Below are 27,634 nucleotides of genomic sequence, written 5' to 3'. Positions count from 1 at the left end.
TACACAAGGGCCAGAAAGAGATATTATGAGAAGCAGTACTGCGAATCAGAAACAAATGAACAAGAACACATGTACTCACTGCAGCACCAGACAGCTCAGAGACTCTGGGCTCAGACTATGCCTACATGCCGTACAAGACAAGCATGATAACCTGGGGAGGTCGACCTAATATTGCTCCAAACATTGCCGCCATATATTGTAGAGATTCCGATCAGCTACACATTGTGTTTATTGCGGCACTTAACTCCACTCTCAGGAGTGGGGACTTTGAGGCTCTCTTATCGCCTTGTAGCAGTCACAAACAATAATTAAGGTGCCCGCTTCCCAGGGATTGATAAATTCATCGAACTCAAAGCTTGCTCTGTCAGGCCTCTCACATTATGCGAGTGAAGTTCCTCCACACTGCGCTATGTGGCAAGTCTCAGTGCGACAACAGTGACTTTGTTTTCAAAGGCGTTTGGAGATCGGTCGTGCCGACCTCTTTTACCTGGGCACATGTTTGGCATGCTTCACTGGGCTCTCCATCAATGCTGCTGTTATCAGGGACATTTCTGCTAAGCTTTTACTGAGGTCTGAAAAGAAACTCTTAAAATAAATAAATAAATAAATAAATAAATACAGTGATTACAACTCACTCAGCATGGTCTCCTGTACACCAAGAGGCCTTTTCTTTCAACTGAAAAATGTGAGTGGGACTGATGCTTATCACTAATGAGGCTGCCAGAGTGACCCCGAGCAGATTGCGCCTGCGGGACTCAGTCAAAAAGTTTACCCCCGAAAATATGCCACTCTGAACGCCGAGCCATCTGTACGTTGGGGCTTGGGTCATTGCAGCCCCCTTGGATGCAATGTGTGCTGGAAGCCAAACTAACTCCTTTTACCTCAGGTCATGTACGGATCTATGATTTAAAAAGCATTGTTCAATGGACTGAACAATGAGCATCAAGCCTGAAAAGCTTGTGCGGCCTCCGCTGCATAAAACAGATTGGTCATATTGTGATGACGACTGTGGGTCATTGAGCGCACTGTCTTTCCTCTATGCCTCAGAGGAAAAGCCTATGCTGTGTTCTCTGAGTGCCTGAGCAAACCACCAATAGCTACTGTGTGATCTGTTTTGTGCGTTTTCCTTTTTGGAGTTAGGTGGCTTTGGGACATAGAAACAAACCACTCCACAGAAGGCGTTCAGCTGCTTAAATAGATTGGCCACGGTCTATGAGCTAGAAGCTGTCACAAACAGAAATAACAGCAGGGACAATTTCACAGTTTAGCCTCTGGTTTCCTCTTGAAGTAACAATGGTAATGTTCAAGCGAATGAGGGTTTTGTCACAGTTCAAAATTACATTCTCTTTCTTGCATGCAGGTGCAGAACCGGAAATAGACACGTATACGTTTCATCCATTTTGTGAACTAATTAGCTTGGTTTGCACTTGGCTTTCACACAACTGTGTCAATAAAACAGAGTTTTTAACACATCCTTTGATCTCGACAGGAAAAGCTTAAAAATGCATTTTCAATGAAGTGCTAATTTAAATTAGTCGACTCCTTGTAGTAGCCAGTGACCTGTGGTTTAATAGGCTGCAATGAATGCTCTTGCATCGGTACTGAGCAAGACATTGAAGGCGCCATAATTAAGAATTCTTTGCACTGACACCCGCCTTCATGCTTGGCTGACCGGATGGCCGAGGTTAATACGGAGGGCCTTTAGCACAGCCTGATTTTAAATGTCTCAATTAAATTAAGGCGGGTGACACCCATGTGACGGATTTAGCCACTGCCGCCAACAAGGCCGGAGTGTAGCTGAACTTTACGCCTCCCAAGCAAGACAACGTCCAAAAGAAAGACCATAACTCCTGCAACATTTTACATAGGAAACTTACCTCTCATTTATTTCACCCTTTAAAAAGGTCACCGATGGTGGTGGATCACAGGGTCTGAGTCTATAGCTTATAAACATTTGTATAATGTGTGGCATCAGCTATAAAAGCATTAAAAAGATATCTTTTGGCCTTAATGCCAGAGCATTTGAAAGGTCACATGCAATGCTGTAGCCTACAGCTTCAGTTGTTCAGGTTCAAAAGCGTAAGCCTGCCAAATAAACAAGAAAATAAGGAAGAGAGCTTTACCATAAGCCGAGTCTGCTGCGGAGTTCTGATTTCGAGTAGTAGCCAACACATCTGTGGGTGGGTGAGAATACAGACACTATCAGCTTTCTATTTTGATTATCATTGGGTCATAGAATGCCAATGAACCAAAATGAACCAAAAATAGTCACGCTATATCTCATTAAGCATAAATCAAGACAAAGGATAAAATTCCTAGATAATGAGCTGTTTACACTAGCAGGTGTTTCAACACAGATGTGGATTCTAAGTTAATTAGCCCCATTAGCATTTCTGGCTAACCCCTTCAGTAACTTCGACACATGCTGGTGGTTCAGGGGGCGTACTGTATTTGATAGCAGTTTTAACTGGCAAACCGGTCCTCTCTGATTCTGGCATGTGTGTTGGGGGGCATCTCCATCAAGGTGAGCCCGAGGTGAGAACACACACTGCTGTGTCCTGCACACCATGGATGGAAATGAATGGTGAAAGCAGTGCCTCTGTGAATACTTGATGAGGAGCTCGCTAGCTTGACTAGCAACTTTGCAGACACCGCAGAGATTTGTCTGGCACTGCTAAAATCATCTCAAATACTATGATCAAATGGCAAGCGAAGATCAGAGATTGTAACATAATTACTCTATGCGGGTTCAAACACCTTAACTCTCAAAGAGGAGTCGATTCTCCTCATTATCTGGCTGTGAATAACCTTTTTAACACCCAGAAACACCATGTCAACATATTGCCATGGTAGGGGGCACTTCGTTTGGGTACCTAATGTGACAATCATGGGGTCAGAAAAATAAGAGACAACATTTCAAGGGCAGTTTGAGTTCTTCTCTACCAATCATTTCAAGCACATCATGGTAAACATTCACCTTTATTGGCTTAAAACACACAACTGCAGTGCACAGCAGAGGTGGCCATAAAAAACATTAAGCCTGCCCAGCAAGAGCTAGGTTACACTCAAGGGCACTTTGACAGGAAGCCAGGGAGGGCCAGGATCAAAGCAGGAACCCTTAGATTGCCAAGCAGCAGCTCGATCACCCCGGGCCAATGCTGCCATTTCACATCAAGTCATTTATCTTCCCCAGGCGTTAGCCATCAGGAAACAAATATGGAGCCCAGTGCGAAGGTGTGGATCGATACTCGAGTCCCAGACCTTGTCATAAAATCAGCTTTGAGGTCCAGGCTGAATCAAACGCTGAGCTGTAATCAACACACACACACACTGGGCCGGGGCTTTAGAAGTCCGAGCCCTCGAGGCACTGGTGTAAGGGAGCCAGTGGAATGAGAGGTTCAAGCTGGGATTCTGAAGTGCACACCAAAACGAATCCAAAATATCATTTGCAAGGAATTTCTAGAATATCCCGCCCGAAAGTATGAGACATATGACAAAAGCAGCTGCTGCGACAGCCAAACATGCAGTCACTGTAATCTTCCAAATGGAATTTGTCATCATGTTAACAAAGGGAAGGTCTGCACCTGGGCTTCGCTCAGACACCCTGTGTCAGGAAGCTTACTGAGGAGTGAGTGACACCCACCAATTGTTGTGTGGGAATGAGGGTAGACCAATGAGAACACAGATGAGGGGTCAGAGAAGCTTAATTATATTGCAAGCTGCAAGCTGCTTTCATCCTGGTTTTGCTGCATGTGTTTTAAGAATGGAAAGGTCAGTTCCACCCTGTTTTCTCACCAGGAACACCACCATGTAAACAGCAAAGGCTACGCAATTAGAATAGCAAAGGGTATGTTAGTGATGCAATTTTAATTTTGAATGTGAAATTTTCCAGGCTGCTTAGACATCCCATCCATAGGTAAAATTTCCTCTCTGTTTCAGCATCTGAGTGAATAAAACTACAGTTGGACTCTATCTACACACCAAGAGGCATGGTAAATACATATCGGACTTATTTCCTCAAGAAACAAATACGCAGTCACTAATCTAATTTCAGGTGTGATTTGTGCTGAATTCCCTCTGCGTTTCCTTGGGGGGAAAAACACACAGTGAGTCTGGCCTGTTTCTATGACAACGATGCAGACTTACTGTGACAGGTGTCGGGGTACTTTGAGTGGTCACCCTCGATGTCCTGCTCAAATCCAGCCCTGGAGAAGCCAGGAAGAGAGAGAGAGAGAGAGAGAGAGAGAGAAGGTGAGAAGGAGTCTAAAACAAAGGAAGGTTGAGACATCATTTTGGTCACCATTGGATGCCAGTGCTTCGCACACACACTGACTGAGCCCCTTTAAATTGAACCTCAGTCATTTATTCCCAAAATGTTGATAGGAAGATAATATGCCTTTTCCACAAATAAACAAACACCTTTAGTGAGGCGACACACACGGAGACTGTGGTGGCGGTGCCAGTCCCCGTGGAATTGAAGAGGGGTGAAACAGCGGGAGAGGGGGGGGGGGGTGGGTAGAGGAGAGGAAGAGAGAGATGGAGGGATAGAGAGAGAAGGAGAGATATCTGCTGTGCTAGGCCATTAATGAAGTCTGAATCGCATCTGCGGTCCAATTAGAGCCTTGTGTTTGCTCAGGGAAGGGCGGTGGTGGGGAAAGGTTAACCGTAAATCACCCTTCATGGACAGCAAGGCACATGGACAGAGGCTCACCTTATTACAAGTGCATGGTATGGGAAATGAAAACTGGCCTTGAGAGAGTTAGGAAATCACTGAAAATGTAATTTTATGGATAATATGACACAGAACCTATAGTGTAAGATCTCAGAGATGTCTCATTTCAGTTGTCCTATGCTTTGTTCTTTGTCTATTTTGCTTTTACAAAAAATATCTCACTCAATATGTCCCTCACTTTTTAATCAATCCTATCCATTTTAAAATCCCTATCGAGAAAGAAATAACCACTTGAGTGTAAAAAAATGTATAAGACACCCTCTAAGTATAGCTTGGAGGAAAAAAAAACTCTTCATCCCTTCACAGTCTCCCAAATTTGTTCTGGCAGACACACTGATGTCTTCCCCATTGGTGCTGCTGGAGAAGCAGAAACAGGTAGTGTGGTGTGTCTCTACGCTGGGGGGTAACCTGGAGGACTGTCGCACCCAATCATTCCACTACAGCCCTCTCAATTTACCGTGTGCTCCGGCCACTGAGTTTTCTTTTCACTTGTTCACTGCACCTTTATCCGCCTCTCGCTCACACACACACACACACACACACACACACACACACACACGCTCACACACACACACGCACACACACACACACACACACACACACACACACACACACACACACACACACGCACTCTCTCTCTCTCCTCCACACTCTTTCAGTGTCACCAGGCATGCACACACACACACACCCTCCCCCATTTTCAATATACTCAGAGGTATGAGGCCAGTGAGGCGGGGCGAGGCTGAGTGTTATTCATTAGACTGACACAAGAGCGCTGTCTTCTCTCTGTCAGTCATGGAGATCGACAAAGACACACTCACTGTCACACACACACACACACGCACGCACACATAAAAACACATGCCCCCCCTCCCCCCACTACACACACTCTTGCATGCATATATGGCTTATTTCAAATCCTTTTGAGCAGCCACCCAGTTCAACCTCAAAAGCAATACTCCCACATTCATATATCCAGCTTCATGCATATGCAGTGTCAGCACAAGAATCACACAGAAATAACCTCAGCCCCATCTATAAGGGCCATTCAAGTCCTCCACACTTTTCTCCTCTTATGAAACATTCTTCTGGGGAAAATATGCTGGAATCTCTCTCTCTCTCTTTCTTTTTCTCTCTCTCTCTCTCTCTCTCACTCTCTCTCTCTCTCTGATCTTTGTGAGCTGCCCAACTGGTCTGTGTCACTTCACCTCTGGACTAAAGCCCCTCACGCGTCCTGGCAGCAAAACTAAACACCCCATCTGTTCCTCCGGCACAAGCTCTAAGCTGACGTCTTCCACATGACGTGCTTCCCAGCGTGTCCAGAAATGTGCAGAAGGGGCGCTTTGCTAAACTCACCTCCTCTGACTCCTCTGGCTCCGTTAATATTTCATTGCGGTGGCCGCAGTGGAGCGGCCTCCTCCCAGGATGCACGCTAAAGGTGTACAGATGAAGTGACCTTTCCAACGACTGTATCTTGTTTGTTATGCTGCACTGTTTAGCGCGCACAGCTGGAGAATTGTAATTGCGGCGTGGGTCAAGGTGACCGTCGTTATCTGCACTCTGTTCTGTTCGCGGTAACTCCTCATACCACGGAGGTTTGAGGCTGAGGGAGGGTGGGGGATCTAGATAACGCTCATGATGAACTGAGAGCAACCACGGGAACAACACACTCGAAAAACAACAAAAGTCTAAGGAGATTTCACAGTCAAAGTCTGAGACAAAACTAGGGTTTGTATTTGCATTTCAGTGGTTTGTAGGGTTTGTATTTGCATTTCAGGCAGATGAAGGAGGGGAAATAGAAGAAGGAAAGGGAGGAAAGAGGGAGTAAGCCATAGAGTAGGCAGTCATGCAAAGAGTACAAGGCCAAGGTTGGGGGAGAGTAAGACTGTGGCTCCATATGGCTCTATATAAATGTGCATTACTTTCCATCTTTCCATGTTATAAATCATTTAGTCAAAGGCAGCCTTTTGTGTGTGTGTGTGTCTGGAAAATAGAGGAACAGAAAGAGTGAGAGAGAGAGAGAGAGAGAGAGAGGCAGATAGGCTGGAGACCTCTTGGAAGAAGAGCACACAGTGGTAGACATATTGGCTGTTGGCTCTTGTAAGGTTGCTAGTTGACAGAAAGACCCCGTGATCAATAATCTTATGTGTCCACCGCCTACAAGAGCAGATCAATCAATTATGGTTGGCTGGCCGATCAATGATACAGCTCCAACTCATTCACACTAAAGTCATGCATTGTCGCTGTGAAATGAATGTAGTCTGAAGGTGTGGCTCTGCTCTCTGCTTGCGGATTCACCCAAGGACCAAGTTAATGCTCTTTAAAATCCTAGCACAACTCCAACTATACATTATCATAAATAAATATGACTGTAGGCTATCATTTCATACATACAGCAGATTGGACTGTTTGATTTCTGAGGTAACACTACTGAGTGCTTGAGAGTGCTTGGTACATAATGCACAGTGTATTGTGTGTTTATCTTAGTTTGTTACAGTGCATTATATTCAAAATCTGTTAAAGTAGCACTTTATTTCAGCTACCTTTTTATTATTATTATTATCAATTATCTTATTCAGGTAAAGGTTGTGTATTAAGAGCCACAGCTGATCTCCTCTCTTTATTGAAAAATAAGATAAGGCTAATAACTCAAATTCATTCATTCTGAAAACTGATGTGCTATTGAAAGTCTAAACAGGCCTGTTTCAGATTAAGATCAATGTGTTTACAGAAGAGTTTCCATCAGAATTTAAATAAATCGTTCTGTAATCCTAGACTCATCATACAGGATTTGTCAGGATTAAAGCTAGCATAAAATTACCCCCCCAACCCCACACACCACTCACCCCTTTCAATTGTTTTCAAATAAAATGACAAGTGAATAAAATCCTAATGAAAATGAATATGACAAACCAATGACAATGTATCAGATAGGTGAAACAAAGTGAAAAATGAAACCTGGATTTACCCAGATTGCTTCTATAAACACATTGGAGAACCCCAGGGAAGGCTTCACCAAAACAGACAGCTGCTCAGACACTAATCAGCATCTATTCTGCGAGGCAAACTCAAATGTCTCCAGGGTAAAGAGTGGTAAACAGTGCTGGCAGTTTGACGTGCCTGTTCACTGTGACAGGAAGTGAGGTCACACTTACTTAAAGCCAGGGGTCACACTGGCACAGCTCCCCGTCTTCAGCCAAACGCAGTAGGGGTCCTGGGAGGCCAAACAGCTCCTGAGACAACAGGATAGACAGGGAGGAAGAGAGAGAGAGAGAGAGAGAGAGAGAGAGAGAGAGAGAGAGAGAGAGAGAGAGAGAGAGAGCGGTGAGGGGACATCTGGAGAGAGGGGCCGTGCTTGGGAGGTTGGTAGCCCGCCACTGTGGTCTATTCAAATGCTCAGTCAGCTCAGTTTGCTGGGAGTGTGGTGAGCCAGGAGTCTGACCACCTGGCCAAATGTGTGTGTGTGTGTGTGTGTGTGTGTGTCTGGGGATATGCACGTGGGTGTGTGTGGGTGTGTCTTTGGGGATGTACATGTGTGTGTGTGTGTGCGCGCTGGAGAGCGTGTGTGTGTGTGTGTGTGTTCCTGCTTGCATGCGTGAGATAAAACATGATGTATGCTTTGGGGACCTCGTCTGAGTGTTTCCACCCAGCTCCTGTAAACGCACCCCTGGGACCAGGGAATCCATTTTATACGGCTCCATATCTCTTCACAATAGGCAGCCGAGGGTATAACGACAATAATGTATGGGCACATGTATTTCTTGGCGCACGACACGGGAAACGGAGAAAAAAAGGGAAACGGCGAGCGAGCTAGCGAGCTAGTCCCTTGTCTTTCTCCTCCGCCTACCACTCTTTCCTCCAGCTTACCTTGACAGCTCGTCTGGGACACAGACAACAGAGACCTCTCAGCAAGAGAGCCTGTCACGCTGCTGTCTGTCGAGTGACTTCCTGTCTACATCTCGTCTTCAGATGTCATTTAAAGCTATTTCTTCTCGACTGCCAACCTCCTACCCCCCCACCCCCCCCCCTCAAGAATCACACACACACATATATATGCATGCACACAGACAAACACACGAGCCCCCACCCACACATCTTGCCTTTTCCAGCAGGAAGGTTCTTGGAAGCTCTATGTGGCTTTTAAGAAAGTTCACAACGAGCACATCATAAATAAACTTTCCCTTCCCACTCTTGTTTTGAGAGATTTTAAAAAAGTGAGATTTGGCAGTTTTACTGGAAGCTGTAGTGAGTGACAGAATATAATAGTCACAAAGTAATATTCAAATGAAATCTGACTGAGCCACATAAACCACTGTTTCTTAATAGATGACAAAGTAGTGTTCTAAATGACAAAGTGTTTGCCATCTTGATTGTCAAAGTTCTTACACAGAGAAACAGAACATTGTTATGATTATGTTTATAAAGCCAAATATCATCATGACAAATATAAATACATAAATATAAATACAGATTTTGGGCTCTTCAGGGGTTTGTTTACCCATGGAACCTTCATTTATTTAAAAGTGCACAAACATGAGCAGTCATTTCATGGACTTTTTTCATGGAGTTCCATACCTCTTGCAGGTGCCGTAGTTCCTGCAGCGGCTGAGGGGTACTCGGATGACACAGGTGGAGAAGGCCACGAACAGGGCGTGGTGCTCCTTATCCAGCTCAAGCCCCAGGACCCTCCTGTCGTCCCCTTGGACATCACATCTGGACAGACAGGATTCGCAAAGAGCGTAAAGACTTCATGACACAGGCAAGCACTGCGTCACAGACGGACAGACTGAGATTCCTTCCTCTACAGGCTAGTTATTCCTTTTTTTAGGCTATATGTTGTGACCTTTTAGCCTTTATTTGACAGAGCAGTGAAAAGTTGACAGGAAATGAGTTGGAGAGAGAAATGGGTTCGGAAAATGACCTCGAACTTGGCCAGATTCGAACTTGGAGCCCCGTGGGGACTGAGAACTGTGTGGTGGACAGTACAGCTGTGCTACGACTTTACCCTGGCGCAACCTTAAGCCACAAGCTCAGGTGTGAAAACTCACTTGGAGGGGTTATACACATCAATGTCCTCCAGCAGTGTGGAGCCAGAGGTGGCGTTGGGGTCGGTGCTCGCTAAGACCTTGAGAACGTGTCCGTCCTCGGAGGCGAGGAACAGCACGGTGCGGTTCTTATAGGGCCCGGCAGATGTGTCCACCGCCATCTGGGTCAACTTGTACCTGCAAAGATGAAGACATTCTCAGATTGTAAAAACTATATTCATAGTGCTAAAAGACACATATACAATATATCTATAACACAATCATGATGCATACCGTATGCATGAAATATACATAATATTATATATTCCCACTCTAAGTCAGATGTAAAATTCCATGACTTTTCCCTGACAAAAAAAATAAATTTTCATGACCTACTATAGAATGAATCTAATTACCAGATATGCATCAATTCTGCGTGGACATATATTTGCATTCATGTATTTTGGCAAGTCAATTTTAAACTGCTACAACAAAATCCCCTGATATTCCATGACTTTGCCCCACAAATTGATAAAATCCCATGACTTTCCATGTCTGGAATAGACTATCAAATGTCCATGATATTCCAGAAATTCCATGACCCGTGGGATCCCTGCAATATTAAATATTAAATATTGCTCTACAAATAATGACAACAAACATAGCTAATGCTATTATTAACCTTAATAAGGAGACTCTTTTCAAAGATCTAAGAGAGGCTTAAGTGAGGATGCAGTCTAAAAGGGTGCAATGCCAGGAGTACTGCAGTGCCAGGAAAACCGCTCTCTCTACCATGACATCACACAACAGCTGAGCATTACTATGGTTACTCCACAGAGAATACTATGCTCACATGACCTCCCTAGGACAGGAGCAACAGGAGCAGAGTTAGGCCTGGTGACGAGAGATGTGTGTGTGTGTGTGTGTGTGTGTGTAGGGGTGGTGGCGAGAGATAAAAGAGAAGTGGACTGGTAGGAGTTACTGGGCAGGGGACAGGTAGCAGGTGTGTATGTGTGTATGTGCATGACACAGAGAGAGAGAGAGAGAGAGAGAGAGAGAGAGAGAGAGAGAGAGAGAGAGATCTGTGTATTTGTTTGTGTGTGTGTGTGTGTGTGTGTGTGTGTGTGTGTGTGTGTGTGTGTGTGTGTGTGTGTGTGTGTGTAGGGGTGGTGGCGAGAGATAAAAGAGTGGACTGGTAGGAGTTACTGGGCAGGGGACAGGTAGCAGGTGTGTATGTGTGTATGTGCATAACAGAGAGAGAGAGAGAGAGATCTGTGTGTGTGTGGTGAGAGAGTGAGAGAGAGGTCACGGCTACCTGCTGGCGGAGCGGACGAAGAGCGGCCGCTCACCCACCGAGGGCACGGCCTCGTCCATCAGCGGGTAAGACTTGATGAAGGTCAGCATGTCGTCGGGGAAGCTGGTGGATGAGGTGTAGGCGGCCGCCGGGCCGTCTCCCGCACATGAGCCAGGCCTGGGCGGACAAGCAGGAAATGAGGTCATCGCATGATGTCAGAGGCAGAATGAAAAATGCAACGGCACCACGTGGAACAAACATATGAGTTGCCTTGAATACTCTCCAGGAATAATATTAGTCCTATCATATACGTGGCAAGTTGGACACATTCAGATTAAGGAAAAGCAACATATCAACCTATGAGTGAATTACTTTATATGACAATAAAATAGCTTAGGGTTAAGTGATCTTTAATCACTTTATTATTCCAAAAAAAGTGTTCAATAGTACATCTATTTGTTGTACTGGCAGCACATATCAAGTAATATTCATTTTGGAAGAGACATAAATCTATACAATCTAATCTGTTAAAGAGAAAAACGGCAAAACAAAAGCAGTGCCAGAATTGCATTGTCCGATGTTTAAAATTCTCTGTGTGCGCTCTTCGCAAATTAATCTCGATAAGGATGACACAGAAGCTGTCTGCATGCTGTTCTCAATTACAATCTCTCAATCAGCAATTACCAATGGTCAAAGAATGGAGCGTACAAGATTAATCACTGTAATTTAATGTTGACGGCCTAAATAATGACAGCGCAATTAGCCTCGGGAGGCCGCGGTTCAGCTCCGTCTCGACGCATTTAAAGCTCTGCGGACACCAGGACAGGATCTGACCACTATTGTGTTTAGCCTGCAGCCTGCTGGACAGGGCATTCACGTTCAATTACTTTGCAGACACTTACAAACAAGGAGGGTATATATTTTGACAACAAGCGATGCTCCCTGGTAATCAAGCTAATTGTCCCTGTGTCACTTGGGTCTTGTTTGAACCGACAGTCTTGTGTCCTCCTTAAACAAAAGCAAAAATATATATACATATAGTTGCTGAAGTGCCCTTGTTTTGCTTTTTTTTATGTGATCACCCAAGCGATTAACATAGCACTGAATAATGTACTCGATGCGACCCGACTCGGTGGGTGTAGGGTGTAGGTGTAAAAAGGAATAAATGTTTGACACTCCCGAATGTACCCTTAGGCAAATTTAAACCAGAGTATGTAATTCCCAAGTTCCTCTGAAAGGTGACTGAAGTCTGATGTTAGCGAATTAACAGTGAACTCAAGTGACACCTCATAACAGCATGACTGAAATTATGAGCATTAAACCGACAACTTATTAAGCTTCTCTTTTGTCATATAATGTGCTCTAAGAGAGAGAGAGAGGTGCTATGCAAACCCTTCCTCATTAGCGGTTTAGCCTCACACATCACTGAGGTAGCTGAAATTTTAAATAATATCTGACAAAGAGATGATAACAAAAGCACTTAAGATGTTCAATTTTAAAAAATATTGTCTACATGGCTTCTCGAGTACTTTATGACAAGAGAGAACAAGCGTTTCTCGTAAATGGGAAAAGAACATTATGTGCTGCACTTTTCAGTGCTTTATTTCCCCCCTGGGCACTGATTTTGGCAGGGGCCTCGTACCTGGGTTTGGGCACCTGTTCCTCGGCCACTGGTGTCCAGGCTGACTCGCTGGTCTTCTGCTCCTTGAACTTCCCATTAAAGGTCCTCTCGATGTCGTCCATGTAGAATGCACAAACAGCTGAGCCGGGTATACTGCAAGGGATAATGAACTTGTCAGATGGCTGATCTACATGGCTCTCTGTGTCTGTAGGCTTCATATTCATGCACTGTGCATCTATTGCCAGCATCCTCCATGAACTACAATGTGTGACAGAATATAATTCTATCTTAATTTCCAACAGAGCGTAAAACTGACTGTCAGGTAATGTCTATGTGTGTGTGTACATATGAGTGTTATTTTATGTGTGTGTGTGTGTGTGTGTGTGTGTGTGTGTGTGTGTGTGTGTGTGTTTGAGTGTGTGTGTGCGTGAGTGTGCTCGTGCATGCATGCGTGCGTGCGTGTGTGTGTGCGTGTGTATGAGTGGTTCACTCACCTGTTCATCTGTGTGGTGAAGACGCCGATGACGGCTGGCCGCTGGTTGATCTGCAGCACGTTGCTCAGTGACTGCATGACGTCGAAGTAGAAGAAGGAGTCCCCGGGCAGCGAGCAGTTGAGCCGCGCCTTCAGGAAGGACGTCCAGTAGCGGTCTAGCACCCGTGGTGAGCCACCGCCGTCGTTCTTACACACGCGTGCCACACGCGAGAACACCACCTGAATACATACCACAGAGGATAGAGACAGAGAGACGGAGAGAGAGAGAGAGGGATAAACAGAGATGAATGAGAACATGGAAAGAAAGTAAGTTAATAGGGAGGCACAAACACATATTGTGTGTATGTGTGTGTATGAGAGAGAGAGAGAGAGAGAGAGAGTGATAACAATTAGAAAGAAAGGAAGGTGAAATGGAGGCACAAACACATACTCTGTGTGTGTGTGTGTGTGTGTGTGTGTGTGTGTGTGTACACAGTATGTGTGTGTGTGTGTGTGTGTGTGTGTGTGTGTGTGTGTGTGTGTGTGTGTGTGAGTACACAGTATGTGTGTGTGTGTGTGTGCACACGTGTACAGTGTGTGTGTGTGTGTGTGTGTGTGTGTGTGTGTGTGTGTGTGTACACAGTATGTGTGTGTGTGTGTGTGCACACGTGTACAGTGTGTGTGTGCGTGCGTGCGTGCGTGCCAAGAGGGAGAGAGAGAGAGGAAGAGACGGACTGAGAGGACGTGAGTTAAAAGGAGACAACCATGGAGTGAGTGGGTAGACAAATGAAAGGTGAAGAGAGCGGAGTGACAGTGACAGTTCAGATCTGTTCTCATGACTCAGTGCGGCAGACAGACACAGAGCCGCCAGTGCCCAGGTCAGATGGAAGCTACCCCCCCCCCCCCCAAAAAAAAAAAAAACCGCCAACCGAGTACAGTGTGTCCGTCCCGACAAACAGCATTCTCAATGATTAACTATAGATACGTCTCGGCACGGACAGGTGATGTTGTTGTTGTTCTGACGTGTGTTGTGCCGGCGTGAACGTGGCGGCGGAGGCTTGAGCCTCCATCATTAATCCTGTTCCTCTGGTCGGCGAGCTGCCTCCGCGCGCCAGGCTCATTTAACAGCCTGCTCCGTCTGGCAGGACGAGCTTCCGATAAACCCCCTTCTGAAGTGGCCTTCTGCTTTGTTTAGGAAGCAGCAGCTGTGCAGATAGCATTGATGAGGTGCACTATTCGAGATGAGGTGCGTTATTCAAGGATGGACATTATGTGCAGAGTGTCTGTCGCTGTTGTTGTTTTTTTCATGTAGTTTGCGCACTGTTGGGCTTTTTTGAAAGGGCAACAGTTTTTTTTATTCTTTTTTTTCACATGCCACAGATCTGTGAAAGGCAATCTGTCATATCTTTATTATTTTTTTTCCCTCTCGTGCTCACCTTGCCAAGGGAGGTGTACTCCACTGCGATCTCGCTGAAGAAGAAGTAAACATAGTTGCCATACTCGATGGCATGGAGGAAGCGAGGTTCTGGGGGACAGCAAAAGAAACACAGGTCAGAATAAGTACCCTGAGTTTCACTAGTTTACTGTTTCAATGTTAGTGAGATCATGTGTTGTGCAATGAGCACAGCAGGGGCATCAGGTGCACTGGGGTCACAGTAATGTTCAATTTTTCAATTCAATCGTTGTGACAATACCAATTAAATTAAAATGCCAGAACAAACACAATTATGCTGCAGTGCATTAAATTAGACTGAATTAAACTGTACTGAATTGAATTGCATGAGTTCGTATTGAAATATATTTATCTGTTCATGATTGAAAGGACTGTTGAGGACTACCCACCTCGGAGCCACTTGGAATCGTACTTGACCGTTCGGAGGACCGGGCTGCCCTCTCCTCCAAGACTGCGGTAGATGACCGCGTCGCTGGCCAGAAAGTCAGTCATGGTGGCTGAGTAGAAGTTCCCCCCTGAGCGTGTGACGAGGAACAGCAGGTTGGTTAGAGAAACATGATGGATTAACGCCGCCCACAGTCACACACAGGAAAACAAACAAGCAAGCCGCCCAAAACAAACAAACAAACAAAAATGACCGAAATATTTGCAGCACATGATAAACAAGGATAGATTTTCCACTGACAAAAAAACTAAATGTGAACAGCATCTGCTTAATCGGGACAGGCAGAGTTGGGTTTGAGTTTGATTGTTATAACACTCCTTGGCTAAAGAGCCCTGGCCAAAGGGGCTGCAAAAAAGCCCACCTGCAAAAATGCCCACGTTGGACTGGTGGGACTCGAACGGGCAGCGGGCCTGACCCACCAGCTCCTCTCCCACCTGCTCCAGAGTGTCCATCTGCAGGGAGAGAGATAAACATTACACAGAGAGACTGGTACAACAGCTCACACGCAAACAACACACAAAAATCTTCAGCTGCGACAGACTTGTCCACACATCATTTCAGACCACTCAGACCTCCATACTGACACAACATATTTGAATATATGCATAACATCACACCAGAAAAAAAGCAAAACTGCCTTTTTTTTGACTGGGCAGTTACTATACAAGTTCGTGAAGTGCCTTAGACAGTAGAATTTGTTATTAGCGCTATATAATCAAATAAAATTTGATTTAATTGAAAATTTAATTATTTGACAAGCTGCTGGTCGGTTAACAAATTTGATCATTAGTAGCCATGACAACCCCTTTGAACCCCCCAACCCTAACTTAACTTGATGATACCCTTACATTATTAAGAATAAAGGTCATATTTGTTCAATCCAATCCAATATCCTTTTCAAACTGCTGTCAAAAATGGAGGTAAGGACTATTGATAGGCTGTTTGTATAATTCACTAGTAAAATGCAAAATGGCTCGACAAATGTAAAAAAGCTTTGAGGATTTTCAGGAACTGTGGTTGTAAAACGAGTCTCCATGCCACTCCAATTAAATGAACACCTTGAATGGAAACACTAAAGTCTTTTATAAGGCCAACATGTGAAATGTCTCCATGCTTTACCACACATTTATTCCTGAACAAATACTCTCTAGCTCCCAGTGCTTTTATCAGCAGTTCACTATCTGAAACCTTTAAAGGGCATTGCAACTGGAGCCTGTGAAAAGCTCTGAATGCTTGAGTATGCCGCATATGAGTGCAGCGCGCAGGCCCGTTAAGATCGTTTGCAGCCGAGTCCATTTGATATTGCAGACACGGGCGCGCTTGATCCCCTGCCTGGACGCCTATAAATCACCTGCCACCGCGCCTTCATCCCCAGGGACGGGATCTGCGTGTGACTAAAGAGGCGCTTTGACTCGGCTTTTTTTTGTCATGCGGCCATGCGCTTCCTGTAGTATACACGAACACACACACACACACACACACACACACACACACACACACACACACATGAACACACACACACACACAAATACATGCATCTAGACACAGAATACATATGCACACGTACAGTATACACACACAAGCACACACACTCACACAGACATACACACACCTAGACACTGACAAATAGCAACACACCCACACTCACTCCTAGACACAGATGTGACTGTATATAAATGAGCACACACACAGGCCCAGAAACACACCTTGACAGGCGCACACACATGGCCACACACACCCACACAGGCACAGAAAACACCTTGATAGATGCACACAGCCACAAACAAACACACACATACACACACAGCCACAAACATACACACACGCAAACCGCCACAAACACACACATGGCCACAAACACACACACACAGACACACACACACACGTGAATACACCAGCTAGCTGCAGTGAAAACAACATCTGGTCAGGCAGCGCGGCTCTCCCACTGCTGTGGAGTGGCTCTAATCACCCCCCGTTTCTCCGGCAGGGAGGCAGGGATGGGATGACATTCTCCATCCCTCAATGCCAGCTCGGGCCTTTTTATTCTCCCTTTCAACCTCCTTTCTTAAGGTGAACGCGTGCGAGGGAGGAGGAGGAGGAGTTGGAAAGGACATTTCATTTTATCACACATCCATAGCACTGTGACACTACAGACTGTAGCCTATAGCACTATCCATGCACACAGACACAGATACACACACACACACACACACACACACACACACACACCATGTAGCTACCTTGTAATTGCGACAGCCGGGGTTGAAGGCATTGGTGCCGCATGCAAACAAAGTCTCGTCGTTCCGGGGCACCAAGACTTTGATGTAATTATAGCACTCGTCCTGGAGGGGAAAAAAAGAGAGAAGAGTCACACAAATGGCATTCTGTGTGCGGATCCCCTGCATATCTAATCAAATTTTCCTTGAGAGAGCCATTGTGCCATTTCTGACTGCATACTCTCATGCTAGGCTCCGATACCACATGGTTACCACCGTACCACACAAGGCAGAAGCATTGGGGGGGGGGGGGAAGAATTGAATATGTTCCTTCTCTATAGCCCGTTTCACATACATAATTCATTGGCTGCCTGAGAAACTCGTGAGCGCAAGGACAAACAGGCAAACACAGGCCCATATTTAAATAACGTTGGCAAGCAGTGGCACGTCCGATCGAGGCGTTGAAGGTGGCGGAAGGTCATAGGGTAGACTCACGCTGTTTCTCCCGCGCACCGCGCACATCTTCACATCCTTCGACCTCCATGTCAGCCGCTGCACGGGGTAGACAAGTGATGCAAGAATGCACAAAGGCAAATGTATTACATAGAAAACAATGCAAGGACAAGATAGGCACGGTTAGATAATAGATATATGTACATACAGAAGATGTACTGTATGTACATTCCAATATAACATGATCTACATCTATGGATATACTACTGCATCTAATCTTACAAGTCTACATTTCCATGCAAAGTAAGCTGATTGATCATCAGTCACAGTGTATTTGCAAGGCATATATCAGCTTTTCTTTTCATTGCTTTGGGCTTTCGATAAATCCAGAGGCTGACTCAAAACAACAACTGAAAATATGTGGTTTGTGTGCTAGAGCTATCAGAGAGAGAGAGAGAGAGAGAGAGAGAGAGAGAGAGAGAGTGAGAGAGACAGAGAGAGAGAGAGACAGACAGAGAGAGAGAGAGGAGAGAAGAGAGAAAAAGAGTGGGGATTTGACCAGGTGTTGCTGACTCACCTGCTGAGGGACGATCTGCTCTGTGGTGGTGGTGAGGTTCACTGCAAAAACATGGTCTCTGGAGGAGGAGAAAAAGGGGGGAGGACATGATGGTTTCAATTTTAGGCCGACTTTTTCCATCTTTGCGTCACCTTCAACGAAGTGAGTGGTGATGTCGTTCATTTTTCTTCTTTTAACCAGCACAATGAATCACTGTAATTGTCTGAGTGACACCTTCCCATGACCTGCAGCTATGAGTAAATTACTAGTCATCTAGATATATTTGTAGTTTTAGGCGAGCAGAGATGAGTTTTAAAACTCCATTAACTCAGCTATCTGCATCACTGCCCATATGCTCATGGTAAGGCTACTGCATGCCCACTGGCTGACCTGGCTGCGATGTAGAGCATGTGGTTGATGCGCAGCATCCGCTGGAAGTCCAGGCCCAGTCGCACTGTATCGTTATCTGAGGTTAGCCCCTGGAAGCCTGGGTAGAGGTAGGACTCTGCAAGGGAACAAAACATGGCACTTCAGACTGGGCATCACACAATCCCGCTGTCTTCTGTTGGCTTGTCAGCTCTTATTTTCTTTCTTTTTTTTTTTTTCGTCAGGCAATATTTTTGCAAACTCTCTCTCCCTCTCTCTCTCTCTCTCTGTGTTTCGCTTTCTTTCCTTATCAGATACATATCCAAAATAAAGAGAGAGTCTGACAACAACAAGCATAGAGAGATTGGGAGAAGTTAGTCCAAACACATTCCTTTCCTTTCACATCAACAAGCTGTGCTGAGCGGCAGAAAGATGTGAAGGCCAGATTGTCGAGGAGTCTCAAAACAACCCCGACTTCTGCAGACCCAGATGGAGAGGGAGGAGAGGTGCACAGAGCGCTAACAGGGGTTTTTAACTTCAAACATTAAAGTATAATTCATCATATACTGTTCAGAATTGTTACAAATGACTTTGCTTTGTATCAGTGCTTGGGTTGGGTACTCAGTAGAGTTTGGAATTCAAACTTAAGTGTGCTGTTTCAAGTACGGTTTCTCAACTAGCTAGATAAATGTCTCCCCCGTTCTCGCATAGCTATGGGATGTTGCCTCCCTGATGTAAGCCTCCAAATCCTGTGCCCACAGTTGAAATCACATTTTTCATGTTAGCGCAAAAGCCCTTGTCACCTGAGGATGGTTTATGTTTTTCTATACTTCAATAGGCATAAGGTTATTTGTTTCTCTCCCCTTCTTTCATGCTTGTTTTCATTTTTCTTTTTTTGTTGTCTACTCCAAAACGTGTTACATGATTAACTTTATTATTAAACAATCCATTTGTCGAGGATAATTAAAAGGAGCAATAACTCACAACTCGCATTACACTTGTTGTGAAATGATTTAATAATATGTTTCAATTCATGTTCAATTATTTAAACATCAGTGAAATATAATCTCATGATCTGTGTGAACAGAGGCTGATAGTTTGCCTAAATGTCTGTGGTCAACCGTAAACAATTAGAAAACTAGATGTACCGCGTAGCGGTACAAAATATGACCGCCGCTCAGTCCTGCACATCCATTCTGCGAAAATAAATCATATTAATGAATTTGTCTCCATCTTCTACTCCATTCCCCACTCTTGAAACTTTTGTGTATGCTTGTTTGAAATGTGTGTTTGCACACATTCCGCACACAAAGTAGCCTACTGGCGCTGCAAAGGTGAATAGATTTGTTTCTGGGCCAAAAAATCTGTAACATTGTTATAAAACCTTTAAAATCTCTAAACAATCACAAGTAGGGCAGTTCATCACAGTCCATCCATTGCAACTGGAATGATGAAAGGTACACCTGTAGGCTACATTGTATTTGGGAAAAGCAGAAGGTAGCAGCATAATGTATTTATTTATTTATTATTAAACAAAACAATCCCTGTCAGTTCCATGCAGTTTTCAACAGCTATCAAGAAGAGAGGTCATGTCATGGATTTTTGTGAATGTTTCTTCTTCTACATATGCATAAGTTTAGTCATCTAGTTCAAATGATATTCAGCTTTATTGTCAATGCACAAATGAAATACCAGTAGTCTAAAACAAAATGCCGTTTTTCCCAGTGGTGCAAATAACTGACATGTCCAAAGGGCCTTCATGAAATGCGTTGCGAGACTGTTCATACACATTTTAACGGGCAAAGTTGAAGAGCTACTCTCCGTTATTGTTTGTGCAAATAATATGCTGATTCATGTTCCCTTGCATTTTGCAACCATGAGGTCAATGGTTAAGCTCAATCTTTTGACGCAATCTTTTGATTTTCACCCAGCCTAGTCCATGGTAGGCGCCCGATAGAAATATTGTTTAATTTTGCGATTGAGATATCCACGCACTGGCGCCCCCCCTGCGACGTGTTCGCCCCCCGGTTTTAGAGCTATTCTAAATGCAAAAATGCATAGAGGGAGTTATGACAAAACCGTGACTGTTAACAAACTATAAGCTATATAAGGTAGGCCCTATGCTAGGCCTATTACACAACACAAATTGTCGCTAGGCTATGCTGGCGACCCAAATAAAATATCCGTTGGAACCAATGGCTTACACCTTACAGTATCAAGCTGCCACCTCTTGGCGAAAAAGTTAATAGTTTTGCATATCAGTAGTAATACATTTCACGTAGCTGTGAATCACGGAAAGGGCGAATGAAGTGGACACTTCTAAACGGAACCCAACCCACTGTACAGTAGCTCAAGGTCTGTGGCTAAAGCAGCCATAATGAAAGCGTTATCATTGTTTGGATACTTCACACACACGTGTTTTTTAATCGCATAGACTACAACTACCAAGCTGGAATCAAAGCACATCGACTCCCCTCTCACACCCTAAACACGCACTTCGAACAAACAAAAAGCGCCTCAGTCTCACGGAATAGCCATAGGCAAAACTGTATCTGACCCTTGTAACGTTGGTACTAAATCATTCATCGCAAAGAATGATTTTTGTAGCACGTGCAACAAATATGTGTAGGTACAGCCCTGCCCTGAATACATCTCAACGTGCGCTCTAAAACATCTGGTTTAAATGGAGATTGTAGATCATCACGGGATCATAGACAGGTTATCTTTCAGGTAGCCTATATATTTTCCATTAAAAAACCATCACGTAGCGAACGTGTTGTGGCTAACTCACTTAGCTCCTGTTAGTAGCCTAGGTTATGGTCATAAGCAAATGAGATGACAGTCGAAAGATACAATTAGTGCTGTTATCGATTTGCTTGGTAGCTTATAAACGCATTTATGGTTTTCTACAAATACATCAATAATCAAATTGGCCTCCATCAGTCAACCATGCTAACGGTAACATTATTTTACCTACGTTCTGCTATTGATAGGATTAACGTAGCCTACCTGCAGTAAAAAACAAGCATGTCCGATAAACATTCTCAGATTTATTTCGGCTTCAAGAGGAAATGGGAATTACATGTCATGCAGAAATCATCCTACCCTTAGACGTTCTCTGCGGTAAACTACTGTAGCCTACAGTCTTGTCCTTGTAGGAAGCATAGTGTCTTTCCAACCCATTTAAGATTAACTTCCAACAAAATTACGTCTCACTGCAACGATGCGCCATCTAGTGGACAAACGACTACTTATCGCCAATACTGGAAATGCAGCCATGATGATGATGATGAATATTTATTTTGGCTTTCTTTTAATCCTACTGAATTTGTAATTATGTATCGGCCGTTCTAATACCGATAGTATGTGGGTGCCTGTGTGTGTGTGTGCATGTGTATATGTGAGCACCACCATCTACAGGCCAATGAGTGTAGAGTCACTAAATGTACACATAACTTAATTTTTTAGACCCCCCCATGGATGAAATTCTACGAAACTTGGCATACCCCCAGAGAATGTCAGGTTAATCATACACATAAAATTTGGTGCAGTTCTGAACGTCTTTACTGAAGAGAGGGGCGATTAAAGCAGAATGATATTGCATTTTCATTTTTTACCGGGGGGGTGCAAATCACAAATGAGTGATTATGGGCTAAGTTGATGTGGGCCCTTGAGACCAACATACCATAAAAATTTCTTCATCCTCGGTGCCACGGTTCAGGTAGTTATTGAGGAAAAACTGCATTTTTTGGGTTTCGGGGGGCCCAGCGCGGAGGGGGAGTGGCCCCCGGGGACCAAACGAAATTTTTCCGTAAAAGTCTAGTGGGGCTACATACCCACCAAATTTCATGTGCCCTGGTGTTTCGGTGCCCCGGGTATCGTTGACCAAAATTTCAGGAAGTAGATGAGGGAAAAAAAAAAAAAAAAAAAAAAAACTTTGACAATCCCTATATGACCGCTTCGCTAGCTTCGCTAGCGGCGGTCATAATAAATACAGTAAGTACAAGCTGAAGTGAGTGAGTGAAAACAAAACTTAAACTGAACTGTGTGTGTGTGTGTATGTATGTAGGAGTGTGTGTGGGCATGTAACATAATACTAAGCAAAACTGAATGCCAATATATGTGTGTGTGTGTGTGTGTGTGTGTGTGTGCTTACGTCTGCAACCTGCTTTATTTGTCCCTAAGCTAAGGAGACAAGGATTTCTCTTTCTTTTTAAAAAAAAGGATGCTCCTTCCCTGCAGCCTCCTCTCTGCTCCTGCTTAAACGACTTAGGGAAAGTACACACCGAATAATCACCACGGGCTTCGCTCCACTGGCACAGCGGCGGCAATTTAGAGCCGTGCAAAGACGCAGCGTCATCATATTCACTGTTTGGCTAATTAAATGATACAGTGCGGAAGGGCAACAGGGAGAGGTTTAGCAGGGGGAAATAGATAGCAAGGTGTCTGTGAGTTGTGCTCGGATTGGACTAGACACTTAAGTGAATGTCATGTTTATTTTTCTTATCAGACGAAAGTCCAGAGGCTTGCTCAAAATGAACTGAACTCAAGAATTGGTCCCTAGACCATAGTTTGATGGTGCATTTCAAACACCAAGGGGCCTGAAGAGTTAAGAGCAAAGAGAGAAGCCAGCAATAAGTGCTTTCAAGGCTCTTATGATGGTCTCTGCCTCTGTGTACTGTAAAGTTGTTTTCTGTGATGCACAGTGTGATTAAATGAAACGCAAGTGATGTAGTCCACAAAGCAGTTAGGAATGCGGCCTATAAATCAGCTGGGCTTACGTTTTATGTCAATACTGGATGGCATTTGTTTTCGCTGGTGCATTTTTTAAAATATCTGTAAATATGCTGTAAATGAGTTTGCATATGTCCCACGGAGTGCGAGTATGTATGTGTACATGTGTTTGTGTGTATGTGTATGTGTGTATGTTTCACTGTGTGTATTGTGTGCGACGTGGCATGCGGAGGGTGTGAGCGTGAGATGCCGAAAGTGGATTAGCCCACAGCTCACTCCTCTGCTCGCACGTTCTTGCATGAAGGGTCCCTAATCCCTCCTGGAGCTCAAGAAAAAAGCGCTAACGCCAGCAATAATACTGCCAAACTCCACACACCACACACACACACTCTTAACCATCTAGTACCTCCTACGCTGTGACCTCATCACCCCCTACCCATGACCCGCTAACCCGGCCCTGATCTTTTAACCCCCCCCAGCTGAGCCGATCTTGTAGCAGGTAGTGGTATTCTACTCACGCTCCGGGCCCACCACGTTGAGGGGCACCAGGTCCTTGGGGAAGGGGGAGGGCGACGCCGAGGCCAGGGGTTGATGACAGAGGACGAGGAGGAGGAGGGGGAGGAGGAAGGTGGACAGCGTGGCCACCTGGAGGGGCCGCGGGGTGGCCGCGGAGCTGCTCATCTCGAGTGGCTGATGAAGGGGAGGATGGGGAGGGTCTGTCGAAGGCTTTTCAGCACGGCATGGCGCAGACCTGCTGATGTCTCCCACCCGCTGCCTGTCAGATAAAGAAGGAGGAAAGAGGGCTTAAGGAAACAACCCAACATAGTGCAGAGGAAGAGACTGTTTAAGGGTACATGTTTTATTAAGACTTTCTCTCAGAGACATCGGGGCCCTTGAGAATTTCTGTTTTTTTTGATCAGATTATTCACTGACATGCTGACATTTCACTCCATGCGATATGAAAATCAATGTAATTCGTTTAAGGTTACATTGATTTAATGCCAGGATAAATAAAAATGAACTGCAACGAGCTGGAGGCAAATGCATTTAAACCACCATTTTATGTTAAGCCCAATCATAGCAGCAGGTTCATGATGGAACAGAGGTTATATACATTGTCTGTGAGTGTGTGTGTGTGTGTGTTTACGGGGGTATTGCCATAATCATTATAATGATTAATCAAAGTCATATTCAACATCTAACTTAGCCAAATGACCAAGAACTGCTACTATTCTCAGTAGCAAACAGAAACTCCTAAATGTATCTAAAAATATGTCAAAATGAAATGACTGGTTCCAATAATTGTCTCAATAAAGTGATAATAAAAAAGTGAGTGATTTGGCTTCTGAGTTTATCTTTGAGCCCAGACAATTTGGAAGTTCTCCAAAGAGAAAGGCTGCCTTTATATAGAACAGACTACATAAACAGACTCCAAAAAGTTTCTCTCTAAATGTAGTGAAGACATTCAATTCCAATTGAAATGTTTAAAGAATTGTCTTACATCAGAACCTCTACCAGCACTGATCTTCTGCAGGGCCGACAGAATCTCTGGCTGAATTGACAAGATCCACCGTGCTTTCTGAAAGCCTCATACCAATCTCAAAATTCAGAGTTTTTATACTTGATCAGAAGCCCCTGTGGTGTTCTCAGGTGATATCATAGTTAGACATTCCACTGATGCTAGTGGAAGACCCACAGAAAAAGCCTACGTAGGAAATATCTCTGATGCAATGTTTCCATTTTTTTTTTGTTTTTTTTTTTTGTCTTCACTCTACATTCGATTCAATTTCAGCAATTATATTTGTATAGGTTTCATATTATATCTGTATGGGTTTAAAGAAGAGCTAGAGTATGTTGAACATTTAGGGCTTTGTCTATCTAACTTGGATGAGTTTGTGGTTATTCATTTCTGTGTTCGCCACTGAGTTAAAGAGGAAGTCACCTGTAGCTTGGCGTCCTCTGTAAACTCAAAACCACAAACCCAACCACTACACATCGTTTGTTCCATCACTCTCTCAAACACTCTCTTTCTCTGTCTCTCTATTCTGTCCCAATTTCAAGTACATGTATTTTGGGGATCATAGTAATTGTAACTTCAATAACTAAAGATGTATTTTGGGGTGTATAATAGTGTATAATACTGTTTGACTCAGCAACTCCTCAGGAGCAAACTCTAGGCTGAGGCTGTATGACCATAGGAAGATTCTCAGGCTCAGCTTTTTAATTCACTTAACTCACTATTGATTTATTTTTTTGCTTTGATGAGTCTGCAACAATGCAATTTTTGGTGAATTTTGAACCACACTTACTCTCTTGTGAAATTGCTATTAACCCTGGACCTATTCACACCACAATCCATACCTGTGCATGCCGTGTAATCCAAATCAATACAAGAAAATACAAAAACAAAAAACAAAATGAAAAAACAAAAACAAAATGAAAGTTAAACAATACCAAAGATCACAATATGCCAAGGTTAACAAAAGCTTCAAACACTGGTCCATCAATGTTAAACACTCATGAGACACCACTAGTCTATCTTTGTTATTCTTTATTTACTAATAGTATTAAATAAGTTTGGTTATTAAGGAAACATACCCTAAACAAAACCATATATTACACACACTTATGTACCACGTTTGCAAAAAATGGACAGCAAAACTCGTATCAATATAGGACAACTAAAGGCTAACTGTATTTTAGCTCATCTGTCTGTGGCTTTTGTCAGATACACTAACAATGCCCAAGGCTTAAATGGCTGAGCCACATGGCTGCATTGACATTCATGTAAACATCTGCCTGGCCCCATGTAAATACCTAAAGGGAGACTGATGACAGAAACAGGAACTGAAGGTCAAAGGTCAAGCAATGCAAGCTATCCTTTAAGCGCTTTGTTTTGACATATCTTGTTGCCCTTGTCTCCTCACAAATCAAACAAGTTTTTTTGTTTTTTTTTTGGGCTGTTTGGGCTTAAAATCATTCTGACTCTGTGGCATTAAGTAACTTGACGATTCTGGATAAACACTGCAGCATTAGTAAATATCAAACAAAAGGGTAACAGCACCTTAAAAGGGAATGAGAAGGCAAAAAAGTCTGGCTCTATTATTTTAGCGTGACAAAAACCACTCCCTTCAATAAATGGCACCTGTAAAAGCACCTGTCTTGTATTTTGTGTCCAGCATTGGCATTTATTGTCTCTGTATTTCATTTTCTCCTCATTCCCTTTTTGTATTAAATTTTAAATTGATTCAATATTCAATCCACTGCCACATCACTCCATGGCCTGACTGCCACCGATAGGAAGGGCTGAATATGTACATGCAGATGACTTTGCTACCACAATGAGAGAATCGCTTTTCGAGTGGAACTGGCACCTTCAGTTCATCATTGGCCAAGATTGAGATGGGACGTCGCTCAATGAGTTTCGAAAGGGCAAAGACATACAACAGACTGAGAGAAAGAGAGTCATGAGAGACTCAGAGACGGGGAGAGAGATACAGAGACAGGCAGAGAGAGGGGAGATACAAAAACAAGGCCGAGACCATACTGAGATAAGGACAAAGTGAACGACTCTACAGGGCCAGGCATGAGGATTAGCCGTGCTAATGCAGGCACCAGTCAGCACCAATGAGAGATGCAGTCCCACCCCAACCCCCTGATACTGATAACGGCTTGTGTTCGCAAGCCTCGTTTAGGATGCAGAGGGGGTCGCGAGCACTTAGCCGTGAGGTCAGGCAGCCATTGCAGAGCCATAAATTAAAATAAGATTATCATTAGTGCTGGCTGCTGATGTTTATGTCTCTCCAGCAAACCCCCACAACACCACCGGCCCAGCCCAGCCCAGCATCGCTCAGATGCATAGCCTCCTGGGGGATTAGGCGGGCAGCCAGACAGCCTAGGCAAGACTGTGGAGGCCGCCTAAACAAACCCAGTTATGGGCACCAAACGTCAAGACGATTAGGTGGAGGTCAACGTGATGTGCGAGTATGAGAGTATGCTAGGCGTGCTTATGCATCTCAAGCGGCCGGTGTCAATCACTCCGTCAGACTGTGGGATGGAGGTGTACAGTTTTGGACGTTTATATCTGTTATTGGCCTTCAGTGTTTGTTTAGGACAAAACAATTGGAGTGGTGTGATACTTGTGATTTGTTGATCAGCAAAAAGTGTTCATGCATGAAGGCTTTAAAAGTTTGATTTAATAATCTGTCATGATGTTCCTGTGAGGTACAGTAATCCCTTTGTTTTGTCTTTGTTTTGTTGTTATCGAT

At 44.2% G+C, this 27,634-nt stretch overlaps 1 protein-coding gene across 1 annotated transcript in view; it reads right to left on the bottom strand.

Annotated features, from left to right (window-relative positions):
• LOC143140828 (semaphorin-6D-like) overlaps window positions 1-27,634 on the bottom strand; it is an 85,630-nt gene that overhangs the window by 6,929 nt on the left and 51,067 nt on the right. The window contains exons 4-19 of the mRNA XM_076301946.1: window positions 23,885-24,141; window positions 18,657-18,771; window positions 18,288-18,345; window positions 17,753-17,809; window positions 17,282-17,383; window positions 15,403-15,493; window positions 14,986-15,111; window positions 14,580-14,668; window positions 13,166-13,383; window positions 12,693-12,824; window positions 11,072-11,227; window positions 9,781-9,954; window positions 9,308-9,445; window positions 7,888-7,965; window positions 4,147-4,205; window positions 2,124-2,174 (exon numbers count right to left, since the gene is read on the bottom strand). Coding sequence (XP_076158061.1) covers window positions 2,124-2,174; window positions 4,147-4,205; window positions 7,888-7,965; window positions 9,308-9,445; window positions 9,781-9,954; window positions 11,072-11,227; window positions 12,693-12,824; window positions 13,166-13,383; window positions 14,580-14,668; window positions 14,986-15,111; window positions 15,403-15,493; window positions 17,282-17,383; window positions 17,753-17,809; window positions 18,288-18,345; window positions 18,657-18,771; window positions 23,885-24,047 — 1,807 coding nt within the window. The 5' untranslated portion in view covers window positions 24,048-24,141. The remainder of the gene's footprint in view (window positions 1-2,123; window positions 2,175-4,146; window positions 4,206-7,887; window positions 7,966-9,307; window positions 9,446-9,780; window positions 9,955-11,071; window positions 11,228-12,692; window positions 12,825-13,165; window positions 13,384-14,579; window positions 14,669-14,985; window positions 15,112-15,402; window positions 15,494-17,281; window positions 17,384-17,752; window positions 17,810-18,287; window positions 18,346-18,656; window positions 18,772-23,884; window positions 24,142-27,634) is intronic.

The sequence above is a fragment of the Alosa pseudoharengus genome, unplaced genomic scaffold (assembly GCF_046254945.1).
Source record: "Alosa pseudoharengus isolate Yale_2024_CS ecotype anadromous, Long Island Sound unplaced genomic scaffold, YU_APseudo_1.1 YU_APseudo_1.1_scf_23, whole genome shotgun sequence".
Lineage (NCBI taxonomy): Eukaryota > Metazoa > Chordata > Actinopteri > Clupeiformes > Clupeidae > Alosa > Alosa pseudoharengus.
This window is presented reverse-complemented; position numbering and strand designations above follow the sequence as displayed.